The sequence below is a fragment of the Stegostoma tigrinum genome, chromosome 35 (genome assembly GCF_030684315.1).
Source record: "Stegostoma tigrinum isolate sSteTig4 chromosome 35, sSteTig4.hap1, whole genome shotgun sequence".
Taxonomy (NCBI): domain Eukaryota; kingdom Metazoa; phylum Chordata; class Chondrichthyes; order Orectolobiformes; family Stegostomatidae; genus Stegostoma; species Stegostoma tigrinum.
Window position 1 is genome coordinate 2,581,962 of NC_081388.1, and position 20,428 is coordinate 2,602,389.

The 20,428-nt window shown below is 46.5% G+C and overlaps 1 protein-coding gene across 1 annotated transcript; it reads left to right on the forward strand.

Moving 5' to 3' along the window:
• Positions 1 to 17,070: 17,070 nt before the first annotated feature.
• Positions 17,071 to 19,600, forward strand: LOC132206310 (zona pellucida sperm-binding protein 3-like). Its single transcript, XM_059639902.1, has 8 exons — positions 17,071 to 17,256; positions 18,032 to 18,147; positions 18,242 to 18,345; positions 18,437 to 18,614; positions 18,698 to 18,824; positions 18,904 to 18,992; positions 19,076 to 19,197; positions 19,479 to 19,600. The coding sequence occupies exons 1-8, from the start codon at positions 17,071 to 17,073 to the stop codon at positions 19,598 to 19,600; spliced, it is 1,044 nt and encodes a 347-aa protein (XP_059495885.1).
• Positions 19,601 to 20,428: the final 828 nt, after the last annotated feature.

Genomic DNA, 20,428 nt, shown 5'->3' on the forward strand with positions numbered 1-20,428 from the left:
GTTGCACCCCCTGTCTCCAACCCTTGTCCTCTTGTGCTTCAGGTGGCTGGGTTTGAGTTAACTTCCATTGTCTAGTCACTGGGAGACCTCATTCACATTGAGGCATCTGTTTCAATGGACAACCACGTGCCCCTGAAGCTGTGCATTGACCGCTGTGTAGCTACACTGAGCCCAGACAAGGACTCCAGCCCCAGATACAGCATCATTGACTACCATGGGTAAGGAGATCTCTGCTTTCTCCAGCTGCTCCCATCTCAATGGATTCACTTCATGGCCCTTTGTTCACTTGGGGTTGCCTCGTGGACAGCCAAGCTGAAGACTCCTTTTCAATCTTTGTAATGCCGAGAGACCAGCGGGAGCCGGATAAGCTCAGTTTTGACCTGGATGCCTTCCGCTTCTATGGAGCTGAGTGTTCCGTGGTAAGAGGAAGCTGCTGATTGGCTTCTCCCCACAGGGTGGGAGTGACTAAACACTGACTTGTGCTGAATGTGTCCCTCAGATTTTCATCACCTGTCACCTGAAAGTTGCTGCAGTGGATCAAGCAGATTCCAGGAACAAAGCTTGTACTTTCCAGAAGCTTCACAAGATCTGTGTGTTTTTCCACCCCCACTCCCTGTCCCTTGGTAATGTTGTTGGGGAACAGGTGATGCACCATGTTGTTAATGGGCTGTTTCTCCTGTTTAGCTGGACCCCACGGGAGGAATCAACAGTGACACCTGTGCCTGTTGCCATGTGGGGAACTGTGGTCACACAGGGGAGATCATCTTTCCCTCCAGAGGAAGGAGGGACCTGGGACCTGAAGCTGGTAGGTCACTGACCCTATCTGCTGGGGCTGTATTTTTTTTTCTGGACCCTGACCAGAATGCTTGATCCTACAGAGTGAAGTGGGAGGGTGAGGCCTCACTTGGCCCCCTGCTCATTCTGGATCCTGAGCTGACCAGCCTGGCAACTGAGCCCCTGACTGAGGGTGAGCAAAGGATGCAGGATATGTCTCCAGGCGGTGAGTTGCCTGACTGCTAGTTCTTCTCTTTGTCCCAGTTTCTCTCAGTAACCATTGGTTTCTCCTCGTTGTGTAGGTGTGCAGTCTGAGCTGGTCCTGATGGTGTCCCTGACAGTGACGGCTGTCTCCCTGATCTCTGCTTCCTTGATGGCCTTGTTCCTGTACAGGAAACACAAGCAAACTCCAGTCAACTAACAAAATGACCAGTCAAGCATTAATGCTTTGAATCGTCTGTTCAGACCTGGTTTTTGTTTTTGTCTTTCAGTCTTCATGGAATTTATTAGTGTCTATCATTATGGATGATTTTCAATTTCTGATTTTGGCTTTGTGTTGACTCCCACAGTTAAGTCTAATATATCCACTGGTGATCATGCTTTCTTTCACCTTTGTGTGAAGCTTCAAGTTTTATATCCAACTGCAAACAAATTTGTCAACCACCTGTTATTTGCACCAGTTCAGTATTTTGGGAAAGCTTGTGTTAACCGTTGTGACTGGTGTGCCCAAATATGAGAAGGGCACATGGCACTAGCCCCCATAATTACATGAATAAACACTTCCATAAGGAATGCCAATCTGTCAATGTTAACTCCTGAAATACTTGGTGAACCGTGAGTTTGCCATGAGGCTTCCTAATCCCAAGACTTGTTGAGCAGGGCCTGACCGGCTCCCTTGCTGCTTCTCCATTCCACCGTGACGTTGAAAATGGGATGTGGTTGAGAGGTCCCTGCCACATCTGTGTTGTGCTTGTCTGGAACTGTCTGCAATGCATCTTGTGGTAACGAAGGGTGTAGTTGACTTGGCCAACATGAGTTGGAATTCCATGACATGAATGATCCTAACTTTATTAGGAAATGCTGAGAGTCAGTTAGTTCTCATGAATGCCATCGTGTAATGTGTAATTGAGCATACAGATATCTGATGCTCTTCAAACCAACAGGTGCATCAGTGGAAAATGCCTTCTGGCCAAATGCATATTCCTCCCATTTTGAGGGCTGTGTATGGTCACTGGAGTGAAAGCTTGTCCTCACTGCGTGACTGAATGGTTTTTGCCATGTGTCCCTGTGTCCATGACATTGGGTGCTAGCTTTAGCACCTCAAATGGTCCTTAATTATCCAGTTAATCAAGGGTCAAAAAGCCATGCTGCTCAATATAACTGTGTTGACTGAGCCACCTTTTTAGTGCCAATATACTCCCTTTGGAAAAGGGAGTTGACATTTGGTGGGTTTTGTCCATATCAGATTCCCCTTTTGTTTTTTGCACAACTTGTTGGGTTGGATAATGCTTTGTCTTCAATCCCTTGAGTTAAATGTCTGCAATCATCTCAATAGTGTTATCAGTGCAGGACATCAGCTGTACAGCCTGATGCCTGAGACAGGGGCCGAGCTGAGTGTGGTCAGGGCATGTGGGAGGGAAGTGTTTGTCCCATGTTGCTGACGGTGGTTGTGCAGTTCGTGGTTCAGGGAGACAAATCTGACAAAGCAGTTCAAATTCCAGGGAAAGAGGTTCCCAATTCCATTGTCTTGATGAAACATTTCACTGCTGTGGAAAGGTAGTTAGGAGGGAAGGATCACGAGTTGAATTGGAGGCTCAGGCTTGATGGTGTTGGGGACATTGGAGAACAATATCTGAGATGAGAGAAAATGTAATGAATGCGGAAGCCAGGAAGGGAAGGTGTGCGGCCAGCTGTTTAGTGCCCACAAGATGAAGGGAGAGTGGGTGCAAGGCTTGGGCGAAATAAGCTGGGAGCAGGCCTGGGATGGAGCGGGTGATGGAAGTTCATGGGATATCAGGGATCTTTTTAATTAGAACCACACTAAAAATGATGTAAGCACGAAGACAGCGCTGTTAGCTCCAGAGTTATCCTCCCTCTAATTCTTCAAACTGATTGTAAAGCTACATTGTTAACTTCCCAGCAGTTTTCAGCAGCAGCGTGAGCCAGAGCACTGATGGGAAGGTAAGTTTTGTTTTTGCATGTTTTTCCCCCACTCTGGAGTATGAAAACTTACCTTGTGCAACAGCAGCCCTCTTGTTTTCAGCGGTGGGTGTGTGGAGAAACTGCGAGCCAGGAACAAACCGATATATTCGGGCTTATTATCTTGGATTCGCCAGCATCTGCAGTTCCCATTATCTGTGATTATATTCGGGCATTGGCTAAACCCAAAACACCACATGTAGTGTCTCCTACCCAACCTCCTCGAACCAAAAGTGTCTGTGTGGAGGGTGGGTAAGGTTAGGCTTTTTTAAAATTCTTCTGGAAATCTAGAGTAGAGGGAATGGAAGCTAGGGAAATTGCATACTCCTCTTGCAGGATGTGGGAGGTAAGGGTGTCTGCTCGTGTCCGCTCTGACCTCACCTGCGAGAGGTGCACTCAACTCCAGCTCCTCATAACCAGTGTTAGTGTTCTGGAGCCGGATGAACTCTGGATGATTTGGGAGTCTGAGGGGGTGATACAGAGGAGTTATAAGGAGGTGGTCACACCCGAGGTACAGGGAAAAGGTAGCTGGGTGCCTGTCAGGAAGGGGAAGGGGGATAGGCAGACAGTGCAGGCATCCCCTGTGGCTGTTCACTTCAATAATAAGTAAACAGTTTTGGATACTGTTTGGGGGTGGGGGCTATCCCCTAACAGGGGAAGCCTGCAGCGGACTGGTCTCTGGCACTGAGGCTGGCCTGTGGCACGGAAGGGAAGGGGGAGAATAGGAGAGCAGTTGTAGTGGGGGATGCGACCGTAAGAGGCACAGACAGATGTTCCATGGATGGGAATGAGATGAGTGGATGGTATAGAACATAGAACATAGAACATAGAACAGTACAGCACAGAACAGGCCCTTCAGCCCACAATGTTGTGCCGACCATTGATCCTCATGGATGCACCCTCAAATTTCTGTGACCATATGCATGTCCAGCAGTCTCTTAAATGACCCCAATGACCTTGCTTCCACAACTGCTGCTGGCAACGCATTCCATGCTCTCACAACTCTCTGCGTAAACTCTCTGCGTATGTTGCCTGCCAGGGCCAATGATGAAGGCACAATCTGAGACAAGATCCTGAAGGGGGAAGGTGAGCAACCAGCAGTCATGGTACACATCGGTACCAATGACGTAGGTAGAAAAAGGACTGATTGTGAAAAACGAGGACAGGGAGTTAGGTTGGAAGCTGAAGTCCAGGACAAACAGGGTAGTTATCTCTGGATTACTACCAGTGCCAAGTGATAGTCTTGTAAGAAAGAGGGAGAGAGTGCAGCTAAACACGTGACTACAGGGCTGGTGTAGGACGGAGGACTTCCATTATGTGGATAATTAGAGCATATTCTGGGGAAGGTGTGACCTGTACAGTCAGGAGGGGTTGCACCTTAACCAGAAGGGCACAAATATCCTGGGAGGGAAGTTTGCTCGAGCTGTATGGGATGGTTCAAACTAAATTGGCAGGGAGTAGGTAACTGGATTTGTAATTGAGGATGAGGTATTCAGCCTTCCAACAGACACAACCGGGCGTGAGGTTGTTGATAAAGACATGTGGCTGATGGAGCGTAATTGTGGCCACAGATGGTTTGAGGTGTGCATACTTCAATGCAAGAAGTATCAGAAATACGGCAGATGAACTTCAAGCAAGGGTCACGACTTGGAACGATGATATTGTGGCCACTACAGAAACTTGGGAATCTCGGAGAGGAATGGCTGTTGGAATTTCTGGGGTTTAGATGCTTTAAAAGAAAGAGGGAGGGTGGTGAAAGGGGAATGGCATTGCTAGTCAGGGCGAGTGTATAGCGGCTACTGCAAGGTAGTTTGAGAGTATATCGACAGAGTCAGTTTGGGTTGAGGTCAGAAACAAGAAAGGAGCAGTCAGTTAGGTTTTTTTTTTCAGACCCCCTAATAGTTGCAGAGAACTGGAGGGGCGGATTGGGACGCAGATACTGGAAAGGTGCAGAAGTCACAGGATCGTAGTCATGGGAAGCTTCAACTTTCCAAATATTGGTTGTAAACATTGTAGTTCTAATAGTTTAGACGGAGTGAGTTTTGTCCAGTGCGTTCAGGAAGGATTCCTGACAGAGTACGTGGATAGACCAACATGAGGAGAGATCACTTTTTGGATCTGCTGCTTGGCAATGAACTGGGCCAAGTGTTAGACCTGTTGGTCGGAGAGCATTTTGGCGGTAGCGAGCACAACTCTATTACTTCTCCAATAGTCATGGAAAAGGATCTGTCCATAGCAGGGTAAGGTTATAATCGGGGGAAGGGTAATTATAATTCTGTTTGGCAAGAACTGGGTCTCAAACTGGGATCAGATGCTTCAGAGTAGTAGGAACTGCAGATGCTGAAGACTCTGAGATAAGGTATAGAGCTGGATGAACACAGCTGGTCAAGCAGCATCATCGGATCAGGAATGCTGACGTTTTGAGCTTGGAGGTCGAGGCCCGGAACATCAGCGTTGCTGCTTGGCCTGCTGTGTTCATCCAGCTCTACACCTTGTCTGGGAACAGATGCTGTCAGGAAAGAGCACGACTGAAATGTGGAGATTGTTGAAGGAATGCATACTGCATGTGCTCGATATGTTTGTCGCTGGCAAAAAAAAACCTTACCCTGGCAAGGGAAGATGCGGTCAAGTGAGGGAGCCTCGGTTCTCGAGAGGTCGATCGACTGGTCAAGAGGAAGGAGGAGGCTTCCCTAAGGTTTAAGAAACCAGGAATGGAAAAGGCTCTAGCGGGATACAGTTTATCCAGAAAGGAGCTGAAGAAAGGGCTTAGGAGAGCTGCAAGGGTCATGAGAAAACCTCGGCAGACAAGTTCAAGGAAAACTCCAAGGTTTTCTACACACGATATGAGGAATAAGAGAATGACGAGAGAAAGGGTAGGGCCGATCAAGGATTGTAAAGGGAATTTGTGCATGGAGCCTAGAGATATAGGAGAGGCCCTTTTAATGAATACTTTGCTTCAATGCTCACAACTGAGGGACCCAGTTGCAGAGGAGGACAGTGCCTGAAGGGATTTATCCAAGGATTGCAGTATGAAGTGAGGGAAGAGATCACTGGGCCTTTGGTGATCTTCTCGTGCTCACTGCCCATAAGTATAGTGCTGGGACTTTGGAGAGAGGCAAACGTCATTCCCTTTTTTCAAAAAAGGGAATAGGGATAACCCTGGAAATTACAGACTAGTTAGTCTTACATCAGTGGTGGGCAAATTATTGGAAAGGGCTTTATGATCACTTGGAAAGGTGCAGTTTGATTTGTGGTAGTCAGCATGGATTTGAGGGGTAGATCATGCCTCACAAACCTTTATTGACCTCTTTGAAGCGGTGACCAAACACATGGATGAAGATGGAGCAGTGGATGTTGTATGCATGGATTTAAGTAAGGCGTTTTGATAAGGTTCCCCATGGTAGGGTCTGCAGAAGTAAGGAGGCATGGGATAGGGGGAAATGTGGCAGATTGGGCTGACCCTGGGGAGACATTCTGAATGCCAAGTGTGGTAGTGAAAGGAAAATATTCAACATGGTGCTCAATTACAGGTGGTGTACCACAAGGTTCTGTTGTGGGTCTTCTTCTATTTGTAATTTTTTGCAAATGATTTTGACAATGAAGTAGAAGGGTGGATTAGAAAGTTCATGGATGATACGAAGGTGGGTTGCGTGGTGATCAGTGTGGAGGGATATTTGAGTTTGCAAAGGGACATTGATAGGATGCAGAGGTGGGCTGAGAATTGGCAGATGGAGTTTAACCCTGAAAAGTGAGGTGATTCATTTTGGAAGGGCAAACTTGAAAGCAGAATACAGGGTTAACAGAAAGATTCTTGGTTGTGTGGAGGAGCAGAAGGATCTTGGGGTTCATGTTCACAATTCCCTGAAAGCTGCCACCCTGGTGGATAGAGTTGTTAAGGAGGTGTATGGTATTAGCTTTCATTAACAGAGGGTTTGAATTCAATCGCCATGAAGTTACGCTCCAGCTGTACAAAAGCCTGGTTTGGCCACATCTGGAATGTTGTTCCGGTCACCTCATTACAGGAAAGATGTGGAAGCATTGGAAAAGGTACAGAGGAGATTTAGCAGGATGTTGCCTGGAATGGAGGGAAGGACTTGTGTGGAAAAGTTGGGAGCTAGGGCTTCTCTCCTCTCTCATTCTAAAGAGAAGTGACTTGATAGAGGTGTACAAAATGATCAGAGGTAGAGAGAATAGGTAGCCAAAGACACCCTCCTCAGTTGGAGGTAGCTATTAGGAGGGGGCAGTTTTAAAGTGAGTGGAGGTAGAAAGAGGGGAGACGTTAGAGGAAGGCTCTTTACTCAGTGGTCGGAGCGTGGAATGCATTGCCAGAGAGGGCAGTGGAGTGGGCCTCATTAGGGTCACTTGAGCAGCTATTAGTTAGGTATATGGATGACAGTATGTACTGTATGGCCTGTACTGTGCTGTTCTATGATAATGCTCCATCTACAGTGTGCCATTCAAACATTCCCAGGCAATGCCAAGTTACAAGGTTAGGTACAGGGTAAAGTTCTCTGTGCACTGCAGATGACTGTTCCAAGAGCAGTTACTACATGTTAGATATGGTGTAATGCCCTTTTTAAATTCAATGCTCCCTAGATCTCCTCATTACCACTCCGAAACCTGGTACAGTTAAAGGGTGAGCAGCAGGGGAGCAGGAAAGCTGGTGTTTCAGTTCTCGACCCCCTCTTCAGAAAACATGAAATGGTGCTTGGTCTGCTGTGTTCATCCAGCTGTACACCTTGTTATCTCAGATTCTCCAGCATTGGGAGTTTGCACTTTCTCTGAATCACAGTTACAGAGGGTGCACTGTTGTGGAGGATAATTTTCTTTGTTGTGATTTGGACCAATTGAGTGAGTGGGTAAATAAACAGTAAAGGCAGTTCAAAAAGAACAAAGAAAATTACAGCACAGGAACAGGCCCTTCAGCCTTCGAAGCCTCTGCCGATCCAGGTCCTCTATCCAAACCTCTTCCCCATTTTGCAAGAATCTGTATCCCTCTGCTCCCTGCCCATTCATCAATCTGCTTAGATACATCTTAAATGACGTTAACGTGCCTGCTGCTACCACCTCCGCTGGCAACGTGTTCCAGGCACCCACCACCCTCTGCGTAAAGAACTTCCAAGGTATATCTCCCTTTAAACTTTTCCCCTTTCACCTTGAAATCGTGACCCTGAGTAACTGAGTCCCCACTCTGGAGGTGTGGGTAAGGGGGAAAGAAAGCTTCTTGCTGTCCATGCCTCATGATTTTGTGGACCTCCAATGAGGCTCCCCCAACTCAATCTCCATATTTCTAATGAAAATAATCCGACTCAAGCTTTCTGCATAGCTAGTGCCCTCCATACCAGTCAACATCCTGGTGAACCTCCTCTGCTCCCTTTCCAAAGCATCCACATTCTTTTGGTAATGTGGTGACCAGAAGTGTATGCACTTGCGCTGTACGATGTGGATCAAGATGAGGTTATCCCCTCTGGAAGCAAAAACAGGAAGGCAGGTTTCTATCTGAATAGAAATAGAATGGAGAACAAGGGCGGGTGTGATGAATCCTGGGTCTTTTGACATCAGTTGCTGAAAGTCTGCACGAAGATGCAGCAGATAGTGAAGACAATAAATGGTATGTTGTCCCTCAGTGTTAAAGGACAGAATTAGAGCTGCCTTGCTGCAAATATACAGGGCCTGAGAGCGGCCACACCTGGGATACTGTGCACTGGCAGTGTCTCCTTTCCTGAGGAAGGGTGTATTGGCTACGGAGGGAATGCAGCAAAAAGATTTACCAGACAGATTCCTAGCTTTGTAGCGTTGAGGAAAGAAGAGAACGAACCAGTTAAAACTACATTAATTGGTGCTGAGGTGCTAGAGTTGGAGTGGGGTTGACAAAGTCAGAGGTCACGAGGCACCAGGTTAAGGTCTAACAGGGTTTCCAGCGCCACAAAAGCTTGTGATTAGGGTTCTCCAGTGTACTTCCCCTGACAAAGGAGCAGTGCTCTGAACGCTTAAGATTTCAGTCCTGTTGGATTGTAACCTGGTGTCATGTGACTTCTCAAGTGAATATAGATAGTTTTGAAGAATAAAGGGGAAATCTCATAGAATATTGTAACAGGGCCGAGCAGAGTAAATGCAGGAAGGATATTTCCAATGACCATGGAGTCCAGAAACTGGCAATCTGTCTCAAACTGATTCCTATCAGACTGATTTCTCATCAGCCACTAAAATAATAAGAGTAAGTGACTTGGTTCCACCATTCACTGTGACTGTGGCTGATCTGATGACACTGACATCCACTTTGCTGGATTGTCGCTATGACCTTTCATTTCACCTCATAATCACTGCACTAACCTCTGGATCCAACGCATCATCCTCCGACACTTTCGCCATCTGCCATCCGACCCCACCGCCAAAGACATTTTTCCCTCCCCACCCATATCTGCTTCCCGGAGGGGCCACTCTCTTTGTGACTCCCTTGTTCGCTCCACACTCCCCTCCAACCCCACCAGACCTGCCACTTTTCCCTGCAACTGCAGGAAGTGCTATACCTGCCCCCAAACCTCCTCCCTCATCCCCACCCCAGGCCCCAAGAAGACTTTCCAGATTAAGCAGATGTTCACCTGCATATCTGCCAATGTGGTACACTGCATCCGCTGTAGCCATTGGGGCCGCCTCTATATTGGGGACCACTTTGCAGAGCACCTATGCTCGGTTCACATTAAACAACTGCACCTTCCAGTCACGAACAATTTCAATTACCCCTCCCATTCCTCAGATGACCTGTCCATCCTGGGCCTCCTGCAGCCCTGCAATGACGCCGCCCGAAGGTTGCAGGAACAGCAACTCATATTCCACTTGGGCACCTGCAGCCCAATGGTATCAACGTGGATTTCACAAGCTTCAAAATCTCCCCTCCCTCCACTGCATCTCAAAACCAGCCCAGCTTGTCCCAGCCTCCCTAACCTGTTCTTCCTCTCACCTATCCCCTCTTTCCACATCCAGCTGCACCCCCATCTCCTACCTTCGAACCTCATCCTGCCCCCTTGACCTGTCCATCCCTGAACTGACATAATTCGTCCCTAGCTCCCCACCTACACTCACCTCTACTGGTTCCACCCCCAGCTCTTTGACCTGTCTATCTCGTCTCCACCTATCTTCTCCTTTATACATCTTCTATCCGCCTCCCCTCCTACCTATTTATTTCAGAATCCCCTTTCCCCTCCCCCATTTCTGAAAAAGGGTCGAGGCCAGAAACGTCATCTTCGGCTGCTCTGATGCTGCTTGACCTGCTGTGTTCATCCAGCTCTACACCTTGGTATCTCAGAGACAAAGCAGGAAAGGGGATGAAGTGGATGATCAGCCACAATCATAGCGAATGGCAGAGCAGGTTCAAAGGTCCCAACAGGCTTATCCCTTCCAGTATTTGCTCAGCTTCTGTGTTTCTTTGTTACTGAGAGCATGTTCTCTGGTAATATGCTATTCCACAAGGGGAAACAATCTACCTGCATCGATCTTGAGAATCCCCCTTTATAATCTCTTATTTTTCACAAGATCTTCACTCATTCTTGAAATTCTAATGAGTAGAAGCCTGTTGAATTCAAGTCCTCATGAGAAAATACTTCCATCTTTATCAGCCTGATGAACCTTCTGTGGACAGCTTCCGATGCCAATATATTATCTCAGATAAGGTGACCAAAACTGTTCACAGTATTCTACATGTGGCCTCGTAATCATTTAGCAAGAGTTGCACATTTTTATTTCTTCTCAAATCAAGAATCACCTTCCCTTTGCCTTTCCTGTTAGTTGATGAATTTGTCGATAAGCTTTTTGAGATTCATGCAGGTGGACTCCCCAATCCCTCTGTGCTGTTGCTTTCTGCAGTCTTTCTCCACTTAAATAATGTTCAGATTATCTATTCGTTCTGCCAAAGTGTAACACCAGATTTTTGACCAATCACCAAAACTATCTATATTGCTCTACAAACTCCAAGTGTTATCCCTACTGATTGCCCTCTCACTTCTAGCCAGGTTTGCAACTGATGCTCTCTCACTTCCCTAAACAAAGTCAATAAAACAATTCAAATAATTGAGTCCTTCACTGGCCCATGTGACATGACATGAGAAACAGATTGCCATCCTCAAAGTTTCACCTTTAGTTCACCCCTTGTCTTCTATCAGTTCTCCAATCCTCTATCCATGCTGATATGCTATCCCCAACAGTATGGACTCTTATTAAGGTGCCTGACCTGTAGCCTGTCAAGAACATTTTAAAAATCCAAATATTCTATATCTACTGATTTCATTTTATCCAATCTGTCTGTGTCCTCTTCTCAAAATATGATAAATTTGAGCAGGAACAATGCCCCCTTCATGCAGCAAGGCTGATGCTGTTTGACCATGTAATGTATTCATGAAAGTTCTCCAATCGAAGGTAACATTATCATTGTCCCGAAGGACCACTTGGCTGCTGTCTCATTAGATAGAGGTGATTGGTGGGGAACTTAACGTGGAGGTCACCATGCTTCAGGTAAGAGGCCAGGATGAGAACGTGGAAACTTCACGGTAAAGTCATACAGCATGGGAATTGAATTTTCTCCATTTGTAATAGACTCTTTTGAAATGGAATTTTGACAAGTCTTCCCCTTTCTCACACCACCCATGACCTTGGCATGAAATGGTCGTTTTAAGATGTCCAAGGTCTTTCTTGATGCTTTCCCACAGGATGGACCCTTTGTAAAGACATTTCAGTTAATTTCCATGTCGCGGGATATGAAACACTGCCCCAATATAATACTTTCCTTTATCTCTGCCATGAGTACACAAAGCCTAATTGGTTAAGCTCAAACTTCTGAGGTGACAGAGGTTCATTTTGTCCGACCCACTTTATTAATTGTTTATCTGACACTGTCTGGGACCTGGTGATCATGCAGTTGTAGCACATCAGTCCCAAGCTTGGTCAACATCCAGTGGGTGTATATGGCACACCCCTCGACTTTGTGGGCCTCCTCAGAAGTATTGGCCATAGGCTCAATAATTCCTGTAAAAGATTTAGAAATTCAACCGAGACCAGCGTCACTTGTGACCCATCATGACCTCTCTGGCTGGTCTAAGTTACCTTCCCCAGTAATGAGCTGCATTTTCTTCTGAAGGGATTGTGTCTGACTTTCTAATTCTGCTGTGTCCAAGGTGTTGACAGTTGCCACTCCTGATGCATATCCTGCCCCCTGGCCAACTCCAACAGTCCTCTTTTCTTTCTATTCTAGTTGATCATAAGCTCACTCCCGCTCGATCGTTCATCAAGGAGGTGGGCACATAGTTGTTTTGTAGCGGATGGGCACTGTTGTGGAGCAGTCATTTCAGTCAAATTAACGACCACCTGCACATGCCGATAAACTGGTACCAAAGTGACAGATTCTCCCGCCTCCTCGTGTACCAGACCCACACCTTCCATCCTGTACTGACACTCACTGCATCTCGGTTCTGGTGTGTTTTTAATCTCTGAGAGACATGGGGTCATCGGCTTCCTACAGGTCATGAAAATGATGAAGGGCCTTGTCCTCATCTCTCAATGCCCTTTATCATCTATCTCGCTCCTGTATCCATTCTGCCCATTACAATTGATAGTGATCCAACCAATTTATTTGAATTGCTTTGAGTAACCACTCCAGCCGATATACCTTTGTCATTTCCCCAGTCGATATTCAGAGGTGAATCATAATTTTACCTCAATTGCCGTTAACCAATGGTTGCTTAATAAATGGTCCGATAAAATGATGTTGAAATTTTTCTTCTGGGATTAGAGCCATTGTCACCTCGAGAACCCTGTTGTATGAAAATAGCACCCCTGTTCCTTCAAGTATACCCAGTGTCATTCCCATCCATGCCAGCCTATCTGCTCCTGTATAATACAAATTTTAGTCCCCTCTGCTTCCTGACTTAGTTCGTATTATCTTGTGCTGCCGACCAAAGTCATTCTTGATCACTGAATATCCTTCCAGCCTTGACACTCCTTGAGGCAAATTCACTCGTCACCATGACTCTAATACCTGCTCAAACATCGTCCCAAACATGATCATTCCGATAGGAATGTGTCACTCCCCTCATCTGAGGTTAAAGCTGCAACGTACAAGTATAATTTCTGTTCTTAGTGACAATTGTTTTCTTCTTTCTAATGAGAAGCCCATGTTTTCTTTACTCTGTACCAGATCATCCCTCCCTGGCTCTGTTTTGGATTCTAATTGTATGTATTGTATTGCCCGCTGACCTTCTCCACCCTTTTTCATTTCCTTTTGTTGTTTTCCTCGGCCCTCCCCATCTCCCTGGGAATCTGTAACTGATCTTGTTCCTGCTCTCCCTGACCTTGGGAACTCAAAACATCGTTAACATCGAGCACCACGTGCCAAGTATGGCCATCCTGTTACCCCCACCTACTGGCTTCAGCACTAACCTGGCAACTGCTAATGCCTTGCATATGGATGTGATAGCTCTATCTGCTTGCTCACAGGGACGAGTGAGCTTTGGGCTGAAGAATGCACTGGGCTGGTATACTCTTATCATGACTCTTTATCCAAGCCTCAATTCTATCACGCTGGCTTTTGTGTCAAACTAGGCCTTACTTTGCTGCTTCTTCTTCCCTTGCTGGTGGGCTGCTACATCATTTGCTTCTTTTACCATTTCTACCAACTGTTGTACCTATTTGTCTGAAAAGTATTGTCTACCTCGAGTTCAATCGAGTCCAAACCGACCAACTTCTCCATTCCTCTCATGTCCCTTCCTGTCATTAGCTTGTAAGGAGTGAAGGATGTAGATGAAGCCACACTGTTCCTCAGTATCATTAACACATGAGGCAGAACAACCTGCCAGGGTGTCTTGTGCTGCTGCTGCTGCTGCTGCTGCTGCTGCACTATTTTGGCGATGATGGTTTTCAGTGTCCGATTCAGTCTTGACCACAATTCCACTCGACTGTGGTCTACAGGGCGTGCGGAATCTCTGTTTGATCCAAAAGTAAAGAGTTGTTACATTTTGCATGACTTGGGCGTAAAATTTGTCCCTGGTCTGATTCTATATTTTGGGGTATACCCAAATGAGTAAATAGACATTGCAACAAAATATTCACTGCATTCAACGCTGTGTTTTTTGTTGTCGGGAAAATTTCAACCCATTTAGTGAAGGTATCCACAATGACCAGGGCATATTTGTATCCTCCTGGAGTTTGGGTTTCGGGGTCCTGTATAGTCTATTTGTAGATTACTCCTTGGCCCTTCTATTGGTCCACTATGTCAGTGAGCCCCTTTCATAATGTTATGCTGTGTGCAGATCAGACAATTCGTAACATAGTGTTCACCATCACCTTTCATTCCAGGACACCCGGACACTTCCTACACCTCATCCAGTGTACTGTCTACCCTTTGTGTCCCCATAAATAGGAGAGGTTCTTAATGAATACTTTTCTTTGGTGTTCACAACTGAGAGGGAACTATTTGTAGGAGAGGACAGTGTGAAACAGGCTGGAAGGCTAGAGGAGGTGGATGTTCGTGAGGAAGATGACTTCTATGGGAAGTGAGGGAAGAGATCACAGACCCCTTGGTGATAATCTTTTTGTCCTCACTGTCCATGGGTTTAGTGCTGGCAGATTGGAGAGAGGCAAATGCCATTTCCATTTCAAAAAAGGGAATAGAGATAACCCCAGAATTTACAGGCCAGTTAGTCTGACTTCAGTGGTGGGCAACCTATTGGAAAGGGCTCTGAGAGATAGGATTTATGATCGCTTCTATAGACACAGATAGATTTATGATATTCAGCATGCCTCACAAACCTTACTCAAATCTTTGAAGAGGTGACCAAACGTGTAGAGAAGGCAGAGCAGTGGATGTGGTATACATGGATTTAAGTAAGGCATTTGATAAGGTTGCCCGTGGTAGGCACATGCAAAAAGTAAGGAGGCATGGGATGCGGGAAATTTGGAAGATTGGATTCAGAATTGGCTGAACCTGAGAAGATAAAAGATGGTAGTTGTCGTAAAATATTCAAAATGGTGCTCAGTTACAAGTGGCGTACCACAAGGGTCTGTTCTGGATCCGCTTCTGTTTGTGATTTTTGTAAATGATTTGGATGTCGGAGTGCAAGTGTGGATTAGTAAGTTTGTGGATGATATGAAGATCGGTCAAGTTGTGGATAGTGCGGTGGGCTGTTCTAGGTTACAAAGGGACATTGATAGGATGCAGAGCTGGGCTGAGAAGTGGCAGATGGAGATTTTCCCTGAAAAGTGTGGGGTAATTCGTTTTGGAAGGAGAAATTTGAAAGCAGAATACAGGGTAAACAGGAAGATTCTTGGCAGTGTGGAGGAGCTGAGAGATCTTGGGATTCATGTCCACAGTTCCCTGAAAGCTGCCACCCAGTTGGATAGAGTTGTTGAGAGGGCCTATGTTGTGTTAGCTTTCATTCATGGAGGGACTGAGTTCAAGAGCTGTGAAGTTATGCTCCAGCTACACAAAAGCCTGGTTTGCCCACATCTGGAGTATTGTGTCCAGTTCTGGTCACCTCATTACAGGGAAGAATGGGGGTGTTGGAAAAGGTGCAGAGGAGAATTACCAGGATGTTGCCTGGAATGGAGGGAAGGTCTTACAACGAAAGGATGAGAGAGGTAGGTTTTTTTTCTTTTGAACGACAAAGGATGAGAAGTGACTTGATAGAAGTGTACAAAATTATCAGAGGTTCAGATGGAGTGGACAGACAGAGTAGCGACTATGATGGGCATAGTTTTAAAGTGCGCGGAGGTAGATACAAAGGAGACGTCAGAGGTAGGTCCTTTCCTCAGGGAGTGGTAGAGACGTGGAGTGCATTGCCGGAGAGGGTAGTGGAGCCGGTCTCATTAGGGGCATTTAAGAGGCGGGTACAACTCAGGGCTTGATACAAGGTAAAGTTCCTTCCACAGTGCGCTATTTTAGCAGGCTGGAAGTAAATCTCCCTCTAACTTTTTAAACTGGAAGGAAAGCTACAGTACACGGTCCTGAGAAACAGTTCTTGGTCAGGGACTGCACATGATTAGTTAAAGATTGCAGCTCCTTCTACACCTATAAACTGAAAGTGAAAGTTTGTCTGCTCCTTTCATCTGAAAGTGCAGCTGCCACCACACTGTTCTGATCAAACATTCCCAGGACGTGTACCGCCCAGAGTTAGATGCAGGAAAATGTTCCCCCTACTGTTTCAAACAGAAAACAATGCTTCAAAACATTCTCTGTTATAGATAGTCAGGAACATTGCGGGATAAGATCCAGAGTAAAGCTGTCTCTACACTGTCCTCACTGACACTCCAAGGAAGAGGACAGCACAGGGTTAGATACAGATTAAAACTACCTCTACACCGTCAGCATCCAAATCGACCAAGGCAGGTAATAGCATGAGGTGCGATAGCCACTCTCTCTTTAAATTCAAAGTAAAGCTCCTCCATGCAGTCTCAAATAAACAGACACAGGGAGGCGCACAGCATGAGGAAAATATAAGGAATGTTCCTTTTGTTCTAGCCAAACCCAGTTTCCAAACACCATCCAGAGACAATCTTTCTGTATTTCTCACTGTCAGACACCTGAGATCAGAGAAATGTTGAAATGATCCATGTTTAATGATTTTACTCAGGGGGCCACACCATGAGGACTTGTGGAGCTGAATGCAGTCAGGTGACAGCACAGCAACTCCCAGGCATTCCTATTGGTCCAAATGGAACAGGCCCTCCTGGTCAGAAATCCATGAGTTTAGTCAGTGCTGGAAATTGTAGTGACTGGGGCTGGTTCATTGGTTCAATGTTGCTGCTTCTGGTCTGATTGGTGTCAGGTGAGTGCAGGTTGTGTGTATAAAAGGAGCTGGGTGGGGGCTGGAAGGGATGCTTGAGTTGTTTGGGATCATGGGGGATTTTGTAGTGAGGGGTTTTTTTCCAGTGCTGGTGTTAGTTGGAGCTGTTTGTTGCTCTGAAACTTGGCAACAGTTTCTGAGCCAGAGGTATCCATGGAGAATAGTGAGAGCCACTCCTGTACCTGAGAGAGTCCCTCCTCATGGGGATCCCACTGGTTCCAGTTTCAGAATGTCTGAGGGTGGGAGTGTGTCTCCACTGCAGACCGTGATGGTGCAGTGTGGAGAGCACAAGCTGTTGGTCAGGGCCCAGTTGGATTTATTTGGAACAAGGCACCTGATTAAAGCTGCTGACCTGACCCTGGGGACAGCAGGTTGTCGGCCGACCAGGATTTACCCTGAGAACCACACTGTTCTCTTTGACTATGGGCTGCATGAGTGTGGCAGCAGGCTGCAGGTAATGAGTCCTCCCATACTTGAAAGTTTGGGCTGGTTGCTGATGCTCACTGTAACCACTGCTTGGATATAATTGGTCTTGAGTGGTCTCCTACTTTAACAACCTGTAAGCTATCCTTATATTCTGACTGGAATTGGGTTTTTGCTGCTGTCCATTTTTGGTGTTCTGCCATCTTCTGTTTCCTCTTTGCTTCTAGCTCATTCCCCTCAGTAAGACACATGTGAATGTTGAGTTCTTTCAATACAGTTCCCAATAGTTCTTTCTTGAGTCTAAGATGGGTTGAAATAATGATCATGGAATTGAGTGCTGCACTGTTGACTGTCCCTGATGTTGGAATGAATGCACTGATTGGAATATGGACACAGAACAACTTCCATTTTTCCAGACGGCCAATGCGTGCCTTCACTTCCTTTTTTCTGTCCTAACTTGGTAGGACCCAAATGCCTGTCTCTTCATGATCTCTCTTTTAACTGCACCCCATTCATCCTGAATGCCCATGTTCCTGTCTCTCATCATGATTTCACTCCAGAATAAATCAGTGCTTTGACCAGAGTGTTCAGCCTCTGTTAGAGCATTCCAATGATTTGGAGTTCCTTGTTACATTGATCCTGTATGACTGACGACTGACTCCTGACCTGTGACTAGCACTCCAGCAGTGCTAGGAGGAAACTACATCTTGGCACTTGGGTCCCAAAAGAGATGATGTCATTGTGAGCCCTGTGTTGACCCTCCTCATTTCAGATCATTGCTCATTCCTTAACCTGGTGTCTTTCAGATGATGGGAGATTTTCTGATCTACACCACCCACTTGTCACACATCCCAAACTATCCTGGGTCTGTCATTGTGAGAACTAACGGAGCTGTCATTCCCATTGTGTGTCGGTATTTCAGGTGAGAATCTTTACTCGCTTGATCAATATTATTCCCAAGCACAGTTGTTACCTGACCTTGTCCTAAAATGGTTACCTTGTCGCCCTTCCCCCAGGAAGGGCAATGTGAGCAGTAACTCCATCAAGCCCACCTGGATCCCATTCAGCTCCACCAGGTCTGCAGAAGGGCACCTGTCCTTCTCCCTGCGTCTAATGAATGGTATGTGATGGCTGGCTGGGGAGGGATCTCCTGGTGTCACTCACTGGGGGTTGTACCCACTTTCTCCAACCCTTGTCCTCTTGTACTTCAGGTGACTGGCTTACAGAGCGCACTTCCACTGTCTACTCCCTGGGAGACCTCATTCACATTGAGGCATCTGTTTCAATGGACAACCACATGCCCATGAAGCTGTACATTGACCGCTGTGTAGCTACACTGAGCCCAGGCAAGGACTCCAGCCCCAGATACAGCATCATTGACTACAATGGGTAAGGAGCTCTCGGCTTTCTCCAGCTGCTTCCATCTCGATGACTTCACTCCATTCACTTCATGTACCTTTGTTCACCTGCAGTTGCCTCGTGGACAGCAAAGCTGAGGACTCCCTTTCAACCTTTGTGTTGCCGGGAGACCGGCGGGAGCCGGACAAGCTCAGGTTTGACCTGGATGCCTTCCGCTTCTATGGAGATGAGCGTTCCTTGGTAAGAGCAAGCTGCTGATTAGTCACTCAACTCAATGGGCAGAAGCCAAACACTGACTTGTGCTGAATGTGTCCCTCAGATTTTCATCACCTGTCACCTGAGAGTTGCTGCAGTGGGTCAGGGAGATTCCAGGAACAAAGCTTGTACTTTCCAGAAGCTGCACAAGATGTGAGTGTCACCCACTCCCTGTCCCTTCATGATGTTGCAGAGATGTGATGCACCATGTGGTTGATGGGCTGTTTCTCGTTTAGCTGGACCCCACTGGGGGAATCGACCAGTGACATTTGTGCCTGTTGCCATGTGGGGAACTGTGGTAGCACAAGGGAGATCGCGTTTCCCTCCAGAGGCAGGAGAGACCTTGGACTTGAAGCTGGTAGGTCACTGACCCACTGGGGGCTATATCCCATTTTCCCTGACCCTGACCGTACTGTTTGTTCCTGCAGAGAGTGAAGCTGGATTGAGGTGGGAGGGTGAGGCCTCAGTTGGCCCCCTGCTCATTCTGGATCCTGAGCTGACCAGCCTGGCAACTGAGCCCCTGACTGAGGTTGAGCAAAGGATGCAGGAGATGTCTCCAGGCGGTGAGTTGCCTGACTGCTAGTTTCCCTCTTTGTCCCAGTTTCCCTCAGTAACCATTGGTTTCTCCTTGTTGTGTAGGTCTGCAGTCTGAGCTGGTTGTGATGTTGTCCCTGACAGTGACGGCTGTCTCCCTGATCTCTGCTTCGTTGATGGCCTTGTTCATTTACAGGAAACACAAGCAAACTCCTTTCACCTCATGAAATGACCAATAAAGCAGTGATTCTTTGAATTGTCTGTTCAGACCTTGTTTTTTATTTTTCCATCCTCACGGAATTTTTTAGTATTCACAGAGGATTTCTAGTTCTGATTTTGGCATTGACTCCCACAGTTAGGTTTCTCTTGTATCCCCTGGAGATTGAGCTTTCTTTTAACCTCTTGTGTTAAGCTTTGGAGGAATTATTTTCAAGGCTTACATCAAACTGTAACTGCAAACAATAACTTGTAAACCACCTGGTATTTGGTCCCTTTTCAGTATTTAGGGAAAGCTTGTGTTAACTATGACTATGCCCAAATTTGAGGAGGGCACATGGCACTTGGCCCTTGAGTACATCAATAAACAATTGTCTGAGGGAAACATCTGTGTTTAACCCTGAAATAGGCTGAACTGTCAGGTTGCCCTGAGGGGCCCATCTTTCTTCCAAGATTTCCTGAGCAGAGCACAACCTGCTCGCACTTGCTTATTCTCAATCGAACCCTGATGTCACCTGGCAGGGCTGGTGGGTATGAAGGCTTTGTGACTATGCCACACTTCTCCCCTGGTGGTCATCTGAAACTGCCTGCTGTGCCTCTTGTGGTAAAGGAGGGTGTAGCTGACTGTGAACACAAGTTGGCATTCAGAGAAACGAATTCTCAACTTCGGTAGGAAATGCTGAGGAGGTCAGTTCTCATGAACGCAATGTGATGTGTAGCTGAGAATACAGGTATCTGATCTGCCCTGACTGGTGTCTGAAGACTCAGTGGAAAAAGCTTTCTGGCCAAATGCGTCTAACTCCCCTTTTGCTCAGGGCTCGATGTTAAATGGAATGACT